The following is a 17518-nucleotide window of genomic DNA, read 5'->3' as shown; positions in this document are numbered from 1 at the left end:
AAGACTAAACCCTCTGACCGGCTGATCAGCGTTTCCTGAGTGGCTCCTATCAGCAGAGGAACCAGAACCTTTCTAGAACTGTCTCTACCTGGAGAGAAGAGATGAGGGAGTGTGTGTGTGTGTGTGTGTGTGTGTTACCTTGTTGCATGATCTCGACGATCTGCAGCACCTTCTCCATGTGTTTCCTGGCAGCAATCAAACCCTGAAGCATCAACATCTTATAATAGATAAACATGTCTCCGTCCAGACCGCCCATCACCTGAAAAACACACACACGTCCACGAGCTGTTTACTCAAACTGCCGTCGTCCCGTGAGCCAAAACCTTTAACCCTTCAATCCCCGAAGACCCGGGTTGCTCTGCACGAGGGAGGAAGACCTGACCTCACGATCCTTCGGCCCTGACGCCAGCAGAGCGGCCAAGGTCATCTGAAATGAAAAGTTCAGGCAGAAACACAAAGGACGCGCAGTTTACTCACATCGACGAACTCCGACGTGAGTTTGAAGGCGGACGTCTCGAAGCCGAGGTTGCGAGGGGAGCTGGAGAGGATGAAACCGAAGTCGATGTGGATGATGTGACCTTCGGAGTCCAGCAGGATGTTCCCGTTGTGCCTGCACACAGAAGGGAGAGCGCCACGGGCGCGTTAGCCTAGCTTAGCAGGAAGAGGCCGTCGGCGTGTCTCGAGCTCAGACCCCACACTCATTCTAAGCAGCTTTCTCCTCTGGATTGTGTTGAGACCGGAAAGCCGGGAGCCAGTGAAACAGTGCCACCTGCCCACGGACCACAGCACTGGGTGCGTCTCACCTGTCTTTGACCTGCAGCAGGTAACAGATGAGGCTGTACCCGGCGCAGCTCTGGACGAAGTTCCTCTGCGCGGTGAGGAAGGCCTCGGTGGTGTAGCTGCCGTGTTCCTGCAGGAAGTAGTCGAGCAGAGACAGCTGACTCTGTTTACGCACCTGAAGGACGGGAAACGCAGACGGCAGGACTCAGGTTTCTGCAGCGTTCACCGAATAACATTCACGACCTGTTTCACCGTCACACAATTATCGCGCAACAGATTTATCGACATTTATAAAACACGTTCAGTCAGGACGCAACAATAACGTCCCGTCATATAACGAACCGATTCACAGAAACAGGTTGGAACTAGTGCTACTGACAACAACAAGAGACGAGATCCAACAGCATGAAGACGGTTTGAAACCTGCAGGGAGCCTGTAAAGACATCGGCTTTGTCAGCGGATGTTAAATGTTTCATTGCTTAAAAAACAGTCTCGATCGGAACATTAAATAAAAGTGAATGCTGCGGTTTCTATCGTCCGAGTAGCGTCAGCTTCCCACTGTCCCCTGTACCTGGTGCAGAGACACGGCGCTGAGGACAGGTTCGATCATCCCGCTGTCTGACGACATCACCAGGATCTTATAAGGTTTGATCCACAGGGGAACTCTCTCCTGCTGCCAGATCGACTGAGGGGACACACAGAGCGGGTCACTGACAGAGCTCCCGTGAGAGTCATACACAAAGTCGCAGTAGCAGTATTCCAGGTGCGTCGGTACCTGCAGCTGTCTGAGGACCTGATAGGCCAGCAGCTCCTGTCGCAGGTCGTCACCGCACTTCACAATGACCGACAGTAGCCTCCAGTTCGGCAGGTGACCGTAGGGAGAACCTTCTCTGATCCGCCTGTGGATGTAGACGCAGAGACAGACGGCGTTACCACAGCGGCCGAGGAACGCTCGCGTACCGTCTGTTGTTTGTGACCCCACCTGACTTTCTCCCCCCAGGGTTCTTTGAGGGCGACGGCCGACGGGTCCTCGGGGTCTCTCCTGAACGAGGTCGGAGTGTGAGCGAGGTTCTCCGACAGGCGACGTCTGGAAGACCAACAGACACAAACACAACGGGAACGGAGACAGAGGTCAGCTGCTGGACTCCAGGGACGGACGGATGACGGTTTGTAAAACCTAGAGCGGCGGTTCAAGACTGAGAAGACAAATCACCACAACGCGTCTCCGATTTCAGAGCTTCCGTCTCGCCAGAGCAACTAGAGAAAACCCAAGAAACCCTCACGCTGTCCATCACCTACACTCGCTTTATTAACACCGTGTTTCAGGCCTCAGACCCTCGTCAGGTAAAACTTCACCTGGGAAAAGGACTTTGTACATCTAAGAGTTCTGGTTCTGACACTGTTCTCTGGTTGAACCGTATTTATATTTTTCTTCTTGTGATATTTCTAGTCATATGTTTGTTTGGAATTCTGGGATCACGGGCTCTTTAGCCGGTTTAGGAAGAACTTCACGGTCTTACTATGGGACTGGTTTATTAGGTACATCCAGCTAAAACCAGGTCAGTCTGATCCAACAGTCCTGTATTAAATCCCAATCTACGTCTTCACCAAGGTGAAACGAGCGTCTGTGTCCCAGTCCCATCACTACTGGAAACCCTCTGAAACCAGACTGGGGTTTACTGTGTCTATACACCGTTGTATGTGTGTGTTACGGTGTGTGTACCTGATGTCTCCGGCAGCGATGAACACCGGCTCTTTACTCTCCAGACTTGTGATGCTGTCGACTGAAAACTGACTGATGTTATCACTGCTGCTGGTCTGAGCCTCCACCTGCAATAAATCAAATCCATGATTCGCTCCCATCAGACTTTGTTCTGAGGTAAAAGTGGTTTAAACCGGATCCATGTGAATCCTGCAGCTGAATAAAGCAGAGTTCTAAATATGTGGAACAAACAATAGGTTTCAAAGTAAAATTAGGAAATATAGAACAACTGACAGACAGTTTAGAACTTTCACTGGGTACATTTTAGATCCTTGAGCCAAACTTCTCTGAATCTTCTAAAGAACTATTGAATTATTTATTATTAGTGGATTTGGATCCTAGTTTGTGAGACTCACCAGTAATGAGGTGTAGGAGCATACACTTGATCTGTGCCAGAGGAGATCTATTTTTTCACATCATTGACATTTAATGTCTTAATTTAACTCGGTGTGTGATTGAAGTATTGTTTTCCTTTTATTTCCTTTTAACGATGAAATGCATGTCGGGTTTTGCTGATTTTTTATGTGATATAACACGACAACCTTTCCTCACCTCCACCTGCAGCTGTCCAATATCGTCGGTGGCCCACGCCTCGTCGTCGTTGTCGTAGTTTGGGACGACGGAGAAACTTCCCGCCCTGTGCTCTGAAGTCATCCCGTTAGCGTTAGCCGCGTTGGCGCCGCCGCCGCAGTCCAGGTTCTCTGCAGAACGAGCCGAGCGGATCCTGGTCTCTGGGATCCGAACAGGAACAGGAGACGTCTCAAAGCTCTCACACTCCAAAACCTCCACGTAGATGATGTACGGAGCCTGAGGAGCAGGAGGAGGAAGAGGAGGGTCAGTACGTGAGGTGACAGGAAACTTCTAGAGCAACAGCAGCAGCCTGTAGACAGAAGCCCTGCTGTCTGCAGACAGGGGCTGGAGAACAGTTTACTCTGCACCCAGGGCAGGGATGGGTCCAGGTCTTCCGGGTCACACGGTCAAGGTTTGATGTCCCTGGGGGTAATCTGGCTCAGAGGCAGCAGTCAACACATAATAAATACAGAAATTAATAAACTGTTTACTTGACTCACTGTTTTAACACCAAAACCATCAGGGGAAGAAAAGACTAAACCAACACCAGGTTTCCATCCAGATTTAGAGCAAATTTTAACTGAGTCTCCAGAAAACCAGAGTCAAGTCTGGTTTCCCTCCGCTGCTGCTGTGTGAACGTGAGCTGGTCAACAGCTGGAGGAGCAGATTCTCCGGTCGCTGCCGTTAAGCCACCACAGAAGAAGAGGACGCGGCGAGACGAGGTGGTTAAAAGAGCTGCAGTCGAAGATGAGACGATGGAAAACCACGTGGAGAACGTGATGGAACCCTGACGTTCCTGCTGGTTCCATGTGTTGATGTGCGGAAGGTTCCAGCCTCCTCACGGACCTGATGGTTTCCTCTCATCACGCTTCATCTACGTCAGTGTTTATTCACTACGTCTGTCTCATCCACGGCTGCTGTTACACCTCAGACAGCTACACACAGTGTTTAGACGTAATTCAGCTTCAAGCGTCCAGTGTTTCCACTCCGCTTCTTTTTATGGACAAATTGAAAAAGCCAATAAAATCAGGATGGAAACAAAGCTCCAGTAAAAGTAAGAACTGACTCAGTAACAGACCGACGACCACAAAGACTCAAAGTTACCACAAACGACACGTTGCAGTCTGGGGGTCCTAGATAAGAAGGTGGGGGCCCGTTGTGCGTCCATGGACACTAGTCCGTTATGAGGGCAACTGTGTCATGACAGCCAAAAGCTATAACCATTGCTAGGGTCCACAGCAGGAAAGAAAATATTCAAGACCTCTGTGAATGAAAGTTACGATTTTTTAAAAACCTTCGAAGGCCTCTTTGGACACACTGAAGGACGAGGGATGAATACAATTAAATGTTGAAGAGAAACATATTAAAACAATCTGGTATGTTTCTCGTTTCCTTGGGTTGTAGAGCTGAAATGTCCCCCGTCTCCTCTTTAACGCCACCGGCGACTGAGGTTTCGTTACCTGTGTCTGATGTGTCCGGTTGTTCTGGCCTTACCTTGTCTTTCGAGTTCAGGACCACGGCCTGGGTGTGCGGGATCCGGCAGACGTGGTGCTGGTGTTCGGCGGTGGGCAGCCAGACCCGGGCCGGCAGCTTGTGGTTGAGCAGCAGCAGCTCTGAGATCAGCTGCTGGGTCTTCTGCTCTTTGGTGGGCAGCGTGGCCAAACGCTTCCCGATGCAGAGCAGAGACTTCACAAACTCCCGCTGAGGACGGAGACGCTCCGGCTGAAGCAGAGAGAAAACAAGGAGCCGAAGGACAACATTAAAAACAGAAGGCGTTCACTTCATAACAGCGGCAGCATGTGACGCCACAGGATCCGGCTCAGACAGAAAATACATCTGATCACCAAAGGTCCCAACTACGCCTACGATCGAGTCGTCATTTCCCAAGCGAATTGTTCAGATTTTCCATCAGATTTTTCCATTTTTCACAGCACACCCAGTATATTGGGGTTTTCAACTGCTGGTGGAACAAAACGAGACACCTGAAGACGACACATTGGACTTTGGACTCGTTGTCCCTGGTTTTCCACGTTTTTTTAGACCAACTGATTTATCGAGACTCGAATCTGCAAATGATCTGCTCTGTGTTTCTAAGACTTGAAGACTCACTGCACAAACTGGAGGTGGACGAGTTTTGTTGGAGTCTTATTGGTTGACAGAAATGTTTCTGTTTTCTATTGCGGTCACTGAACGTCTCAGGGTTTTGGACTGTTGGTCAGACAACAGAAGAGACGGTACGACGAGGTGCAGTACGTCGGTCTGTCCACCAGAGGGCAGAGCGGCTCCACCTCTGACTCCGTCACTTTATCAGCCGCAGAAATTCGATGTCCAGTTACCGCGGAGACATCGGGGTGTTTGGTTTAGTGTCGGAGGTGCTGCTGAGCCAGGCAGCAGAGGGTCTGCGGTCCGATTCCCGCCCAATTAGCCGCAACCATTCTGAGGATTGATGAGTGATTTTGGTCATTTTATGAGCAAAAATATCAAACAGGAATTTTTAAATTTCATTTTATGACGTTTTATGGACAAAATATTTAATCAATATATTGAAAAAATAATCTGCAGATGAATCACCAAGATCATCCTGTAGTTCTGTCTCCTTATCGTGGTTTGTTAGTCTGTTGTTTTTTTCTGTGATGAATATCCTGTTGAATGCAACAACAGAAGGATTTCAAATAAAAGTTACTTGGACAGCAGTGAGTCTCTTATTGTGAAGAACTTCTGGACTCTGACGAATACGGGCTCAGAGCACAACATTAACAAAACTCCATCCAAAAAACTTTAGGAGTCACCTGATCTTTGTTTATGAGCTGGTTTTAGCCTGTAATCAGTCAGCGTGAATGTAAACGGGTTGAAACACAAAACAGCTGTGAAGTCGTCTTTTCTGTTCTGCCTCGGAGGAAAGAACCAGTCTGAAGAATCACAGTCTGAAGGCCTGGAAACCTTAACCCGGGTCGGACCTCTGTATTTACTAATAGCTCGTAACAACTTTTTCTCTCCTGCATTCTTGTCGTCACATGACTGAGCTGCTGGTTCGCAGACGTTTCAGCATCATGTGGTTTAAATCCTCCTCCGGAGGCCTCCCAGTCCCCCTCCCCTCCCCCACCACCCAGAACCAGGTCTGAGGGGGGGGTGTCGGGTTCAGCTCCGCCGGCCGACACATGGAAACGTTTCAGGCACGTTTCGGGAGGAAATCAAAGACGGGAGAGAAAGTTAAGATGTTTACATGACCCAGATTCTGCAGAACCAAATCCCCTCAAAACACAGAAGCCTCCAACCAGACTGGAGTTTAAATCCATCTGAGTCAGAGGACCCCCACCAGCAGAGAGCTTAATGAAGCTACAGGACCAAACCTCCCGACTGACCGTTCAGTAAAACGGTCTTCTTTTTAAAAAAAAGGCAGGACTGTAGTTGAAACCGGTTCAACACAAATCCAACTCCAAGAGCGGGTCCCAGAAAACTACCATTAAAGACGAGACCAAAACAAGCCAGAGGAAAGAAAAGACGTCTCCAGACTGGAGCAGTGTATCACAGCCCCCCCAACACAAATCACCCACACACATCGAGAAGTGTTTTTGTTTGAGCCCAGAGTCACAGAGGAGCCGTCCACCTTCAGGTCTCCTTCGCTCAAGTCCAGGTGTTATAGGACAGACGGAAAACACTGATAATCAAACGCACACATCAACGGTCCGGATAAAACTCCCCGCACTGCCGAGTCAAGGTCTGATTTAAGGGAAACACACGTCACCAAAATATCTAATCCTGATTTTATGTGACTTTTAAAAAAACCTGATTTCACCTGAAATGTCACATTAATTCTTTTATTTCTTTTAGAAAATCTCAAGTATTTGATTAGATGCTATAACTGTGTGAATTTTCTCTGCTGTCTTGTATGAAACAGTTTCTGACTCTTTGTCAGACAAACGTGTTAACTCTGAGAATATGGAATTTACTGTCAAAGAAAACAGCTCATTTTCTCCGTGCGACAGTGGAACATAAATAAATGTTGAACCATTAATCGATTCGATTAGTTGCTCCTGCTGAAAACGTTTCTCCGCCTGAAATGAGTGAACTGCAGCTGTTTATCGGTGAGGTTTGTTGCTGTATTTTAGATTTTGATTTGATGTATATTTTAAACCAACACTCATCCTTCCCCCCGTCCGGCCTCCTCGTCGCCGTGGCAACCCCCACCTCCTCCTGTTTTCTTTCTGTATCGTTTCACTTAAACAGAGGGAGGTTTCCAGGAAACTTTTGTCATGTGTAAAAGTTGAATTATTGAATTAGAGGAACTGAGTGAAATCAGACAAAAACTGAAAGGAGGAACCGAGTTTCGGGGTCAGGCAGCCTGTACCGAAGGTTTTAAAAAAACTAAATGTTCAGTTTGTCCTGAGGGTGGCGCTACGGGACAGCATTCGTCCCCTGGGAGCTGGGGTTTCATGCTGTTTAACTGTCTCCATGTTTGTTTCGTTTGATTCTAATCCCGCTGAGAGGTCTCACTCGGACCCAAACTGCTGGACCGACCGACGTCAGCACCCGGACGGGCCGAGCATCAAACACCAGCGTTTGGTTGGTACCGACCAAAATGTGGCTCCAGCGGCAGGTAGAAAGAAAGAAAAAAAACAAAAAACAAAAACACTGTCAGGAATGGAGGCTCAGTTTTGTCAGGAAAAAAAATAAAATAAATAAATTAAAAAAACAAAAACCAAACTTAAGTTAAGAAAAAGGATTCAATTATAACGATGACTTTGTGTCTGTTTCTCATCTGTTTATTTTGGTTTTTCTGAGCATCGGCATCGAGTCTCTGGTCAGATTCATTTTCTTTGACCGGAACTTGACCCAATCACAGCAGCTTGGAACTGAAACCATTTTATATAACGAGCTGCAAAGACGGATGTTTGGAGATTTTCAGGTAGAAAGAAAGTAAACGTTTGCTGGTTTCAGTTAACCTGTGCTTGTCTTCCTGTTTCACGTCACTTTTTTTTTTTTTATTATATTGGTTGTGGTTTGGGAACCGGTAAGGGTTAATAACCCCAACCATTACCCATAAAAGCAAAAAAAAGAACAAAAAAAAAAAAAAAAAAAAAAGCTGACAATAAAAAATAAAAGTATCTGTTCAGATTCATCGTATTCCTGATATGTCCCGATTTTACTCATCGTTTCTCCAGCTTTAAATCAGACTATGTTCTTGTGTTAAGACGTTTAAGCGTTTGACAGCTGGTTTTGTTTAACGGTAGAAAAGCTCTTGTAGTATTCTGAACCCCAAAGGGTCGCCAGGCCCAACACAATCAGCGTCGAGACTTTCTGTCGGCTGACGGACACACGTTCATCCGCTGCCCTGAACACTGGCTGGGAACCTGCACGCACCTGCTGTGTAACATTACACTGAGCCGACAGAGAGCTGGAGGCCTCGGCTGCTGGTTGGACGCAGAGCACAGTGCGAGACTCTGCCGTCAGACCGGCCTGTTACCTGGATGCTTCAGTCCCCGACACCGAAACCTCACGTCCTACCCGGCGTCTCCGCTCACTGTTCATCCGCGTTTTCATTCGCATTGCAACGCAGAAACACTTCAGCCTGACTTGACTGTAACCACATCTGAAGCTTACGGTACGGTGGAAAGTAACCAAGTACATCTACTCAAGTACAATTCTGAGGTACTGTTACTACATTCCACAGGCCAATTTTGTAGTTTTTTACTGCACGTCATTTACCTGAAAACTGCAGTGACGAAAAGATTTGTCATACAAAACATAAATCCGTGCACATCCTTCTTATCAAGTATTTTTAGTTGTATTTTTTAAGATTTGAGTCCTTCAAACAGCCAGTTCAGTTTTAATCAAATCCTTTTGAGGATTTCCTAAAACAAATGTCCCAAAAAACAAGTTGATCGGACCCGTGTTAAAATATTCTTACAGCAATGGCAGATGTTTCTACGCGTTTTTTTAAATTTTTTAAATTTGGTTGTAAAGACTCGATAAATGACAGAAATGTCCCCGTAACGTTCATAAAGCAGGACTTGTGAACCGCGGTGCTGCTTGTTTATTTAAAGGATCTGAGTTCTTCTCTCTCTACTGTTTGTTATATCTGACGTCTGCAGGATTCTGTTGAGTTTGTGGACTTTTATCAGACAGGTTTTAAAGTTTGAAAGAAAACCAGAAACGCCAGTGCGGGTGAATGGAAACTGCTCTTATCTCAAACAATTTAAAGCTTTTCTCAGCTTCACGTTCACTGTTACTAGTCCTGAACTTCCTCTTATATTCTACTGAGTTTCGCTGGAAAACCACTGATTTAAAAAACAAACACTGCAGCTTTTCTTTTCATGCTTAAAGAGATTTTCTCCGTCAGGAGGTCAGAAGTTCAACAGCATGAAATAAAGAGGTCAGTCACAGGTTTATCACCCGTCTTCCTCCTCAGTCTCTCGCTTGAGTTCTGGCTTTTCCACTGGAGGTTCTCTCTGTCTCTTCTTTTTAAAAATAAAAACAAGTGGAAAATATGATTAACCATCGGCAGTGAGGCCAAACAGCAGACCGACAGGAAAAGAAGAAAAACAGAGGAGAGGTTTAAGTTTTCTCTCTCCCTCATCTCTCCATCTCTCCTGCATCTTTTTAATTGTCTGTTTTTCTTTTAGAGGAGGAAAAGAAGAAAACAGATTCAGAGTCTGGATCCGGGCCAGTGGAAAGCCTCGGTCCGCATGTGACCGAACGGCCGGCCAGGAATCTGACGACAGATTCAACAACACAGCCGTAAACACGCACTCTGAAGGTCTGAAGAAATCTCTCCTCTTTTCTCTCTTTTTACACAAAAGAAATATTTTCCAGTCACAAACCTGAAACCAGCTCCGTCTCCTGTTACAGCTGCTGAAAGAACAACACAAAACCAACAAAACAACTAACACCGGTTCTGTTTCCTTCATCCCTGACATCAGACCGATCACACTGACAAAGACTAGCCCAATCCCAGCCTGGAGCTCACGCCATCCTCAAAAGCTGTTCACATTTGGGAAAAACTAGAAGCTGCTGAACCAGCTGTGATCAGCTCCGGTCTGCAGCGTAGCCACGGACGTACAGCGACTGTCGCTGGGTCACTGTGAAACTGAAGGAAACTTAAAAACAGGAAGATTCTCAATGAAGTTCTGCAGCTTCCCTTTCTCCTGGTTTCTAGATGGAAGTCCCACTGAATCTAAAATGTGAGTTTTTTAAAATGTGAACTATGACTCAGAGAGAAAGTGTGATTTTTGACAAAAAATCGCAGAAATCAAGCACTAAAGGCTTAAAGTCCCTCAATCATCTCCATGAGCTGTTTGTGACAAGCAGCCAAACTACAACTTCCAGTAGTTTTCATTCGTAACCGAACCTTTCCGCGGGTAGGAACCACCCCGATGGTACAAAAAGTCGCCGAATGACAACAACCCGCGCGAATCAACTCTTACCTGCCCGGTTTAAGGGAGAGTGGAAAAAACCGCCCAATGTGGCAACACTGATCAAACTAAAGCTTGGGATAAAGACTGTTTCCGCCAGCTGTCACAGATGTTTTAGTCTTTGACCGGCAGGAAGGAGCAGAAACCTCAAGACTGAGTAAATCCACCAGACCTCGGCGGAGGAACCGCTGCTCAGTCACCACTGGCGCTCTGGACGCAGTCGGCCCCAGCTGTTCTTGTACTAAAACAAACGTGCTCGACAACCAGCAGCTTGTTCCGTTTCTATGCGGAGACAAAGAAATAAACAAATGAATGCAATTTTTATTACTGTGTCATACATTTAACTATTCCCAGCCCCCACGGGCCCACGAGAGACCATTAGTGCAAACAAGCCGGGACCGAAGTGCTGCGTATACATTTCTAAAGATCTTTCACAGTCACAGTCTTCAGGCCATCATTGTCTCCAACAGAATTCCTAAATCCCTGACAAAAACATTTACTTTACAGTGCAGGAGACATCAGAGTAAATACTGATTAAATAGTCCATCTCGCCTTCTTTCCAGGCTTTTGGAAAACAGCCATTCAAGTTTTTGATCCTCTTGACAACAGAAAACTTCAGGGTTTCATTGAGCCGTTTCATGGAAAATTAACTTAAATCGTCATAATTTGTACAGTACAAAGGAAACGGTGCTGGAGAACCACGTGGGACTGTAGAGTCTACAGAGGGACCTGGAGCCGAGTGACGAAGCCCACTTCAGGTAAAGCTGTTACCTGTACGTCTCCATCCCTTTCATCACAATCCACCCCACAGTCGCTGTGGTATTTCAGTCAAAACCACATATATGAACCTGCTGGTGGCGCTAGTCGAAAAGCTAGAGCATCGGCAGAGTCTGTAGGACTCGTCCTCTGAGGATCACGAATGTCTGAACAAAGTTTCATGACAATCCATCTGATAGTTGTTGAGCAATTTCAGTCGGGACCAAAGTGGTGGAAGAGGCGACGGTATCATATTATAAAGGCTGAGAAGATGAAGGTGTGTGATAATAATTCAGGGGTCGGCCAGACCGAGCTGTAGAACAGGATCTGGAGAGGAGGAGGCCTTTGGGTGTTTAAACAGGTGGCTAATGTTTCTCTCACGTGTCACTAACAAACAAAACAGGATCTATTTCTGACAGAGAAGTGACCTAATAGACAAAAGAAAAGAAGCACATCATGACAAAGAAGAAAGAGAGGAACAAAGACAAACGGCGCACAATGAGATAAGATCAGCAAAAAGGGAGCCAACGAAAACAAAGCTGCAATGAAAACCTCTCATGAAAACGTGAAATAGTGTCATGTAAAAAAATAAAGAGAAATGGTCGTAAAAGACTTCAGGTGTGATGAAGTTACGTATAAGCAGTGGTTCAGAATACCAGCAGATCTGGATTTAAGAAATCTGAAATATCACAGTTCACGTATGAATATTTAATTATAATTTCCCACAGCCCAGGGTGGTGATGTTTTGTCTGACCGACGACGAAATTCAGAGACATTCAGGTTTCTATCACGTACGACAAAGAAAAGCATCAAATCCTCCCATTTCAGAAACAGCTGATTTCTTGCCATTTTTGCTTAGAAAATTACTAATTTTGGCAAGAAGTTTCATGTCTGAAAAATCAAGTGAATCTGGTCCATACCTCCTCGTGAACTGCCTCCACCTTTGGGTTGCTCCCCGTTCGTCGGAGGCCGGTGCCGGGCCCGCTGCTCGCCGTGGTGGCGTCCGACTTAGATCTCTGGTGGGTCCTTCTGGAAGGGGAAACGAAGACCTCCGGCTCCCTGGGTGCGGGGCTGTCTGGGGAGGGACCGGTAGACGGGGAGGTTGGGGAGGACGGAGAGATGGAGGCGGAGTTGGGGGCCTCCGTGTTGCTGCTGTTGTGCCTGCGGTGACAGCGTCGGTGGGACGGCGATGACACCGGGCTTTCAGAAACAGAAGCCGAAAGTGGTCTGGAAGCGTCGGACGAAGGAGCAGGAGGTTTGAGTTCATCGGACAGGATCAGTTTTCGGAGTTTGGTGCCTCTGGAGTGACGCTGGGTGGAGATGTGCATGTCGGAGGAGTAGGCGCCCAACAGCCAGGCCGACAGCAGAGAGAAGGTGATACTGCCTCTGCAGCGATGGATCTGAGAGAGAGAGGAAGGCTTTCAATCAAATGTCAAAATCCAAAATATATTACCGTTTCAGTCTGTAGCTCCTTAAATCAGTTTTCTAACAGGGCTGGTGAGATGGCCAAAAAATAAAGTCTGGATGTTGTTCAAGCTTGTGAACAATTCCCGATTTTAGTCCATTTGCATCCTGTGAAATGCAAGAGGACTTAAACATGACTGAAATATGATTTGTTTAGGACTTCATGTGCACCCTTGAAAGATTTCCCCAAGTCCTCCAAATCTGCCTCCTACAGAGAGTATGTCGCTCGGGTTCAGCAGTTCCTTCCACCAACCAACACTAGCCCCAGTAAAGGTCGGCAGTTTAGGTCGTTCTGCCCCTTTCTGAGCCCTATGAGGGTCTACACGAATTCCTCACACACTTGAGAAGTCGTAGTCCTTCTGGCTTACCAATATCCGCTGCGTGAAGAGGTGAACCCACCAGTATCTAGTTGGTGCCCCTCAGGCAGGAACTCCAAGTCCTTCCCCATCAGATATGTGATTATACAGTATGTCCCAAATACCACTTTTTGTAACAATGGTCAGCAAGCCAGGGCCGCAGGTGCGCCTGCCACCTGAATGGCAAGGCACCAAACCACTATATGGTGGTGGTTTTATGTTGAAGTGTGAAAAAATACATGGATGTCATGTAGGTGTGAATGTGCCAACATTAGCTTCTTTTAGTTATGTGCGCTACTAATTAACCATGTAAAGGAGCAGACCTTGAGTGAGCTGACTGACAATGATCTTCACACGATCTAAATACAAAATCTTTCATATGGATCCAGTGCTGCAATGATCAGGTCACAGTCAGAACCAGATAGAAATGAACTAATTCTGCTGAAACATAAATGCAACTAGCTGTGTGTTGGGCAGACCTCTGCTGTCTTACTAATCAGGTTTCTGAGGACTCACCAAGTATGGCCTGATGGCGTCTCCCACCTCGGTGTCCATGTGCACGTACATGTTGAGCAGCTGTGGCAGGTAGAAGTCCACCTCGCTGTCGAGGAAGCTGAAGAGTCGGTTCCCGATGTACGACTGCACCCCCGGCTCCTTTGACTTGTACAGGTAGGAGATCGCCATGGAAACATCAAACAACTTGGACTCAAAGAGGCGCAACAGCCATGACTGTTTAGATGATGATGACGCCAACGGCAGTGAAGAAGACTCTAGCCGGGCTGAAGGAGGTGGATCTTGCTGGGAAGTGCCCCCTTGTTTTTGTCCCTCCTTCCCAGAACTCCCCTCCACTTCCTCATCTTCCTCTTTGATGGAGCTGGTGTCTGGGCTGATGTGCCACTGAGGACTGGAGTGCTCTGTTAAGTCTGCGTAGTGCTGTTGCCGTTGTTGATAATCCTGTTGATGTTTGTTGTCAAGTTGCCGCTGTTCAGGCACTTCTCTGTTCTGCAGCTTAACCTGGAGAAGTACTTCTTGGCAAGCCTTCAGAGCTACTTCAGGGTCGATCACTGGGAGCAGACGACAAGAAGAGGTTTGTAAAAGATAAACAAAAAAGCCCTGCTAGCCTCCCATACCCCCCTACACCCTACAATACTAGGACAGACTTGGACAGGAGAATAGCACACTGATGATTTGCTTTTCTTAGATCCTATCTAATGGTGGAGCCACAAACATAAAGTCTGTCATGAAAAATAAAAAAATAAAAAATCCCGGCAAACACCTCCTAGGTTTCACTTTGATATTTCCCATGTACAAGTGGAAAGGTATCACCACTAGCACGATCAAAATCACCAAGGTCTGACCACCTAGGAAACAACAGTCCCACCAGGGTATTTTTGACTGAATTTCTAGCAGCTTTTCCAAAGCAAATTTGGTCCCCGGTGACAGGCCGGACTAACATTACAGTTCTGTGATTACGTGACCTCCTGATAGCACTGGCTTGTTTGCAGATCTAAGTTCACTTAACTTCAATTTTGACTCGATCAGCCAATAGAGACACAGATACATTATGATTGGAAACGGAAAAGTTATTATTCTCGCGTGCTTCTTCATGATGGTACTGTTAAGATACAAACTCTAGCTTCACTCACACACATTTTTTCAGGGCCAAGTGCAGGTAAATTATATTCGACAGAAATGTACTGTGACCGTTACTTAAGAGCAATTCTTCCACAAATCAAGACCTTTGAGATCAAGCAACCTTGCCTGGATTAGGGACACTGGGACCCCCTCCTGGAGCTAGGCGTGTGCGTGGAGTTTACTGGTGGCCTGGCTGACTTATGGAGCCTGGTTGACATGCAACAGTGTAGGCCACGATGGTGGTGACACTTACAAGGGCGGGAAAGGAGGTCGAGTGCCCTGCCAATCAGGCATCAGGGAAGAATGGCACTCTTAATGTGCTGGGACCTGACTTCCAAACTAGTTCTAGGGACCTCTCTTGTGCGGAAAAACTTGAAGTCAGTGCGGGAGGTGGACCGGTACCAACTAAATAAAGCTCGGCTCACTTCTACGCACAGCACCAGCTCTAAAACCAAAGTCCTATATCTGGAATAATTGGACTTTTCATAACACTGCGGGAAAACTTGCGACATTCTTTGTGTTAGTTTGTGATAAACTGTAGTAATGTCTGAAAATTGTCAGACGGTTGAAGAAGAAAAAGACTGATAATATGTAATAAAGGTCCCATATAGGAATTTCCTGAGGCTTGAGTTATGTTTGATTTTGACCTGAAATTTGGTTCTGAATTGGATTATTTTTGTGTTGAAAACTATAGTGATTGGAGTCAATCAATGGCAATACATATACCTTTACATCCAGTCCATACCCAATCATTTAATCATTTAAAGTCCCTGCGATCTAGGTGAATCTGAGTTGTTGCTGTCGCAAGATCATGATTTCCTGAAGGAACTGAAGAGATTTTGTTTCATTTATGTTTGGATATTTGAACAGTTCTCCCAGTGATGGAAACCTAAAACTATCAGTTAACTTCTCCGTACTGTAGCGACCCTGCTCTCTCCTGGTTACCTTGGTCGACTCCCAGGTCCATCTCCATGGCGTCCTCTGAGATTACATCCAGCGGCGGACTCGGTCCTCGAAGGTCGCCGCCGCTTGACGTGCCGCTGCTGCCGATGCCCTCGCTGGCGCTGCTGCTACTGCCAAGGCTGCCGGTGCTGCCGATGCTCCCGCTGGGGCTGGAGCTGCGGGGGCTGGCGCTGGGGGAGGAAGGTTGCTCACTGTGGGAGGGCGGGGGCAGCTGCAGCTGAGGGCGGGGGTAATGATGATGATGATGATGGTGATGGTGGTTGGGGCAGTCTGAGGAGCTCTCAGAGCAGGAGGAAGAGGAGGAAGAAGAGGAGGCACTGGAGGGGGAAGAGGGACAGGAGAAGGTGGTGGGGGAGGAGGAGGCTGGTGGAGGGGGCAGGGCAGAGTGGGAGGGGCTAAGGTGGAGTGGCTGTAGAACCGGGGACAGGGAGACCTCGGCGTCAGTCATTTTGGAAGAGCAGGCCTAAAAAGAAGAGACACAGATCATTTCTTTTAAATCATCCATTCTTTCGGTCACTACCCAAAGCTCATGACCATACGTGAGGGTCGGCACGTAGGCCGACTGGTTAATTGAAAGGTTTGGCTTCCGGCTCGGCGCCCTCTTCACCACAACGGCTCCATGCAACGCTACCATTACTGCCGCCGCTGAACCAATCTGCCTGTTGATCTCACGCCCCGTTTCGCCCTCACTGTGAAGAAGAGCCCGACATACTTAAACTCCTTCATTTGAGGCATTAACTCGCTCCCAACCCGGAGGCAGCAATGCACCATTTTCTGGTAGAAAACCACATCCTCAGACTTGGAGGCACTGACTCTCATCCCAACTGTCTAACATTCGACTGAAAACTGGCCCCGTGTGCTTTTAAATCAGGGTATTTTTTATGTTTTGCAAAAAAGAGAACAGTACCTGAACAAAGGTAGAAGTTTACAGGACAACAGAACAGAACAAACAAAGAGAACAGAAATCAAAAACGTCAGAACAGAGTGTGATCCCGCTTTTCCACCAAAAGTTACAGGAACTTTAATTTTCCAAGAAATAATGTCCAGGAACTTTCCCAGTGGTAAAAGCTGCTGCAACACATTGTAATTTGAATTTCCACAGGAGGACCGAGAAAGCCCTGCGACGATTAAGCCAATTGGTCCACTGACGTATCAAAAGCGTGATGGACGTCTTTCATTTCACACGTACGCATGTGTAATATCGTCCTCTGCGAAAACGTGTTTGCAGTTGCAGGTTTCTAAAAATGCGGGTATATAACAATGCTGTGGAAAACGCTGGCATGCCTGGTCATCCAGCGATGTTCAGCACTGCAAGCCCCACTCGGAAAGTTCCTGAACCTTCAGAAACTACTACCCCACGAGCAGGGACTTTTTGGGGGGTAAAACTAGCCGCCCAGAACTTAATTTAGACCATCGGTTACTCCAATGGAAAAGGTAAAGGTACTGGAAAAGGTTGCCGTACCCTGGGGAAAGTTCCTGCGGCGAAAACGCAAACAGAAGAGTTAACGTCTCAGTTGGCTCAGATGGTGATGGACAGAAAATTAAATCGGCAGCCGTTTTGATAAATAAGTTATCGTCTTGGTGTGCCGGTTCCAGATTTCTGCTTTTCTTGGTCGTACACGATAGTAAATGGAATATCTGTGGATTTTGCAAAACAAAACAGGATATTTTAAGACGTCACCTTTATTTTCTAGACAAAACAATTAATCAAGATAATAAACTGTAGATTAACCTAACAGAGAACCCCAAACTTATACCTTGTTCATCTTCAGCTGCTCAGTGAGGAAACGGTTAATGCTACACACATACAGACATGTAC

The 17518-nt window shown here is 46.8% G+C and overlaps 1 protein-coding gene across 1 annotated transcript in view; it reads right to left on the bottom strand.

The window, feature by feature from the left end:
* The window catches only part of LOC120786602 (phosphatidylinositol 4-kinase beta-like), a 30174-nt gene that overhangs the window by 6454 nt on the left and 6202 nt on the right, over positions 1-17518 (bottom strand). The window contains exons 2-13 of the mRNA XM_040122124.1: positions 15682-16162; positions 13618-14165; positions 12202-12681; positions 4608-4835; positions 3096-3350; positions 2505-2611; positions 1764-1868; positions 1557-1680; positions 1353-1466; positions 804-955; positions 478-610; positions 139-259 (exon numbers count right to left, since the gene is read on the bottom strand). Of these exons, the coding sequence (XP_039978058.1) occupies positions 139-259; positions 478-610; positions 804-955; positions 1353-1466; positions 1557-1680; positions 1764-1868; positions 2505-2611; positions 3096-3350; positions 4608-4835; positions 12202-12681; positions 13618-14165; positions 15682-16147 (2833 nt within the window). The 5' untranslated portion in view covers positions 16148-16162. The remainder of the gene's footprint in view (positions 1-138; positions 260-477; positions 611-803; positions 956-1352; positions 1467-1556; positions 1681-1763; positions 1869-2504; positions 2612-3095; positions 3351-4607; positions 4836-12201; positions 12682-13617; positions 14166-15681; positions 16163-17518) is intronic.

This window comes from Xiphias gladius, chromosome 24 (assembly GCF_016859285.1).
Source record: "Xiphias gladius isolate SHS-SW01 ecotype Sanya breed wild chromosome 24, ASM1685928v1, whole genome shotgun sequence".
Lineage (NCBI taxonomy): Eukaryota > Metazoa > Chordata > Actinopteri > Istiophoriformes > Xiphiidae > Xiphias > Xiphias gladius.
Note: the sequence above shows the minus strand (reverse complement) of the source record. Positions and strands in the feature narration are given on the sequence as shown.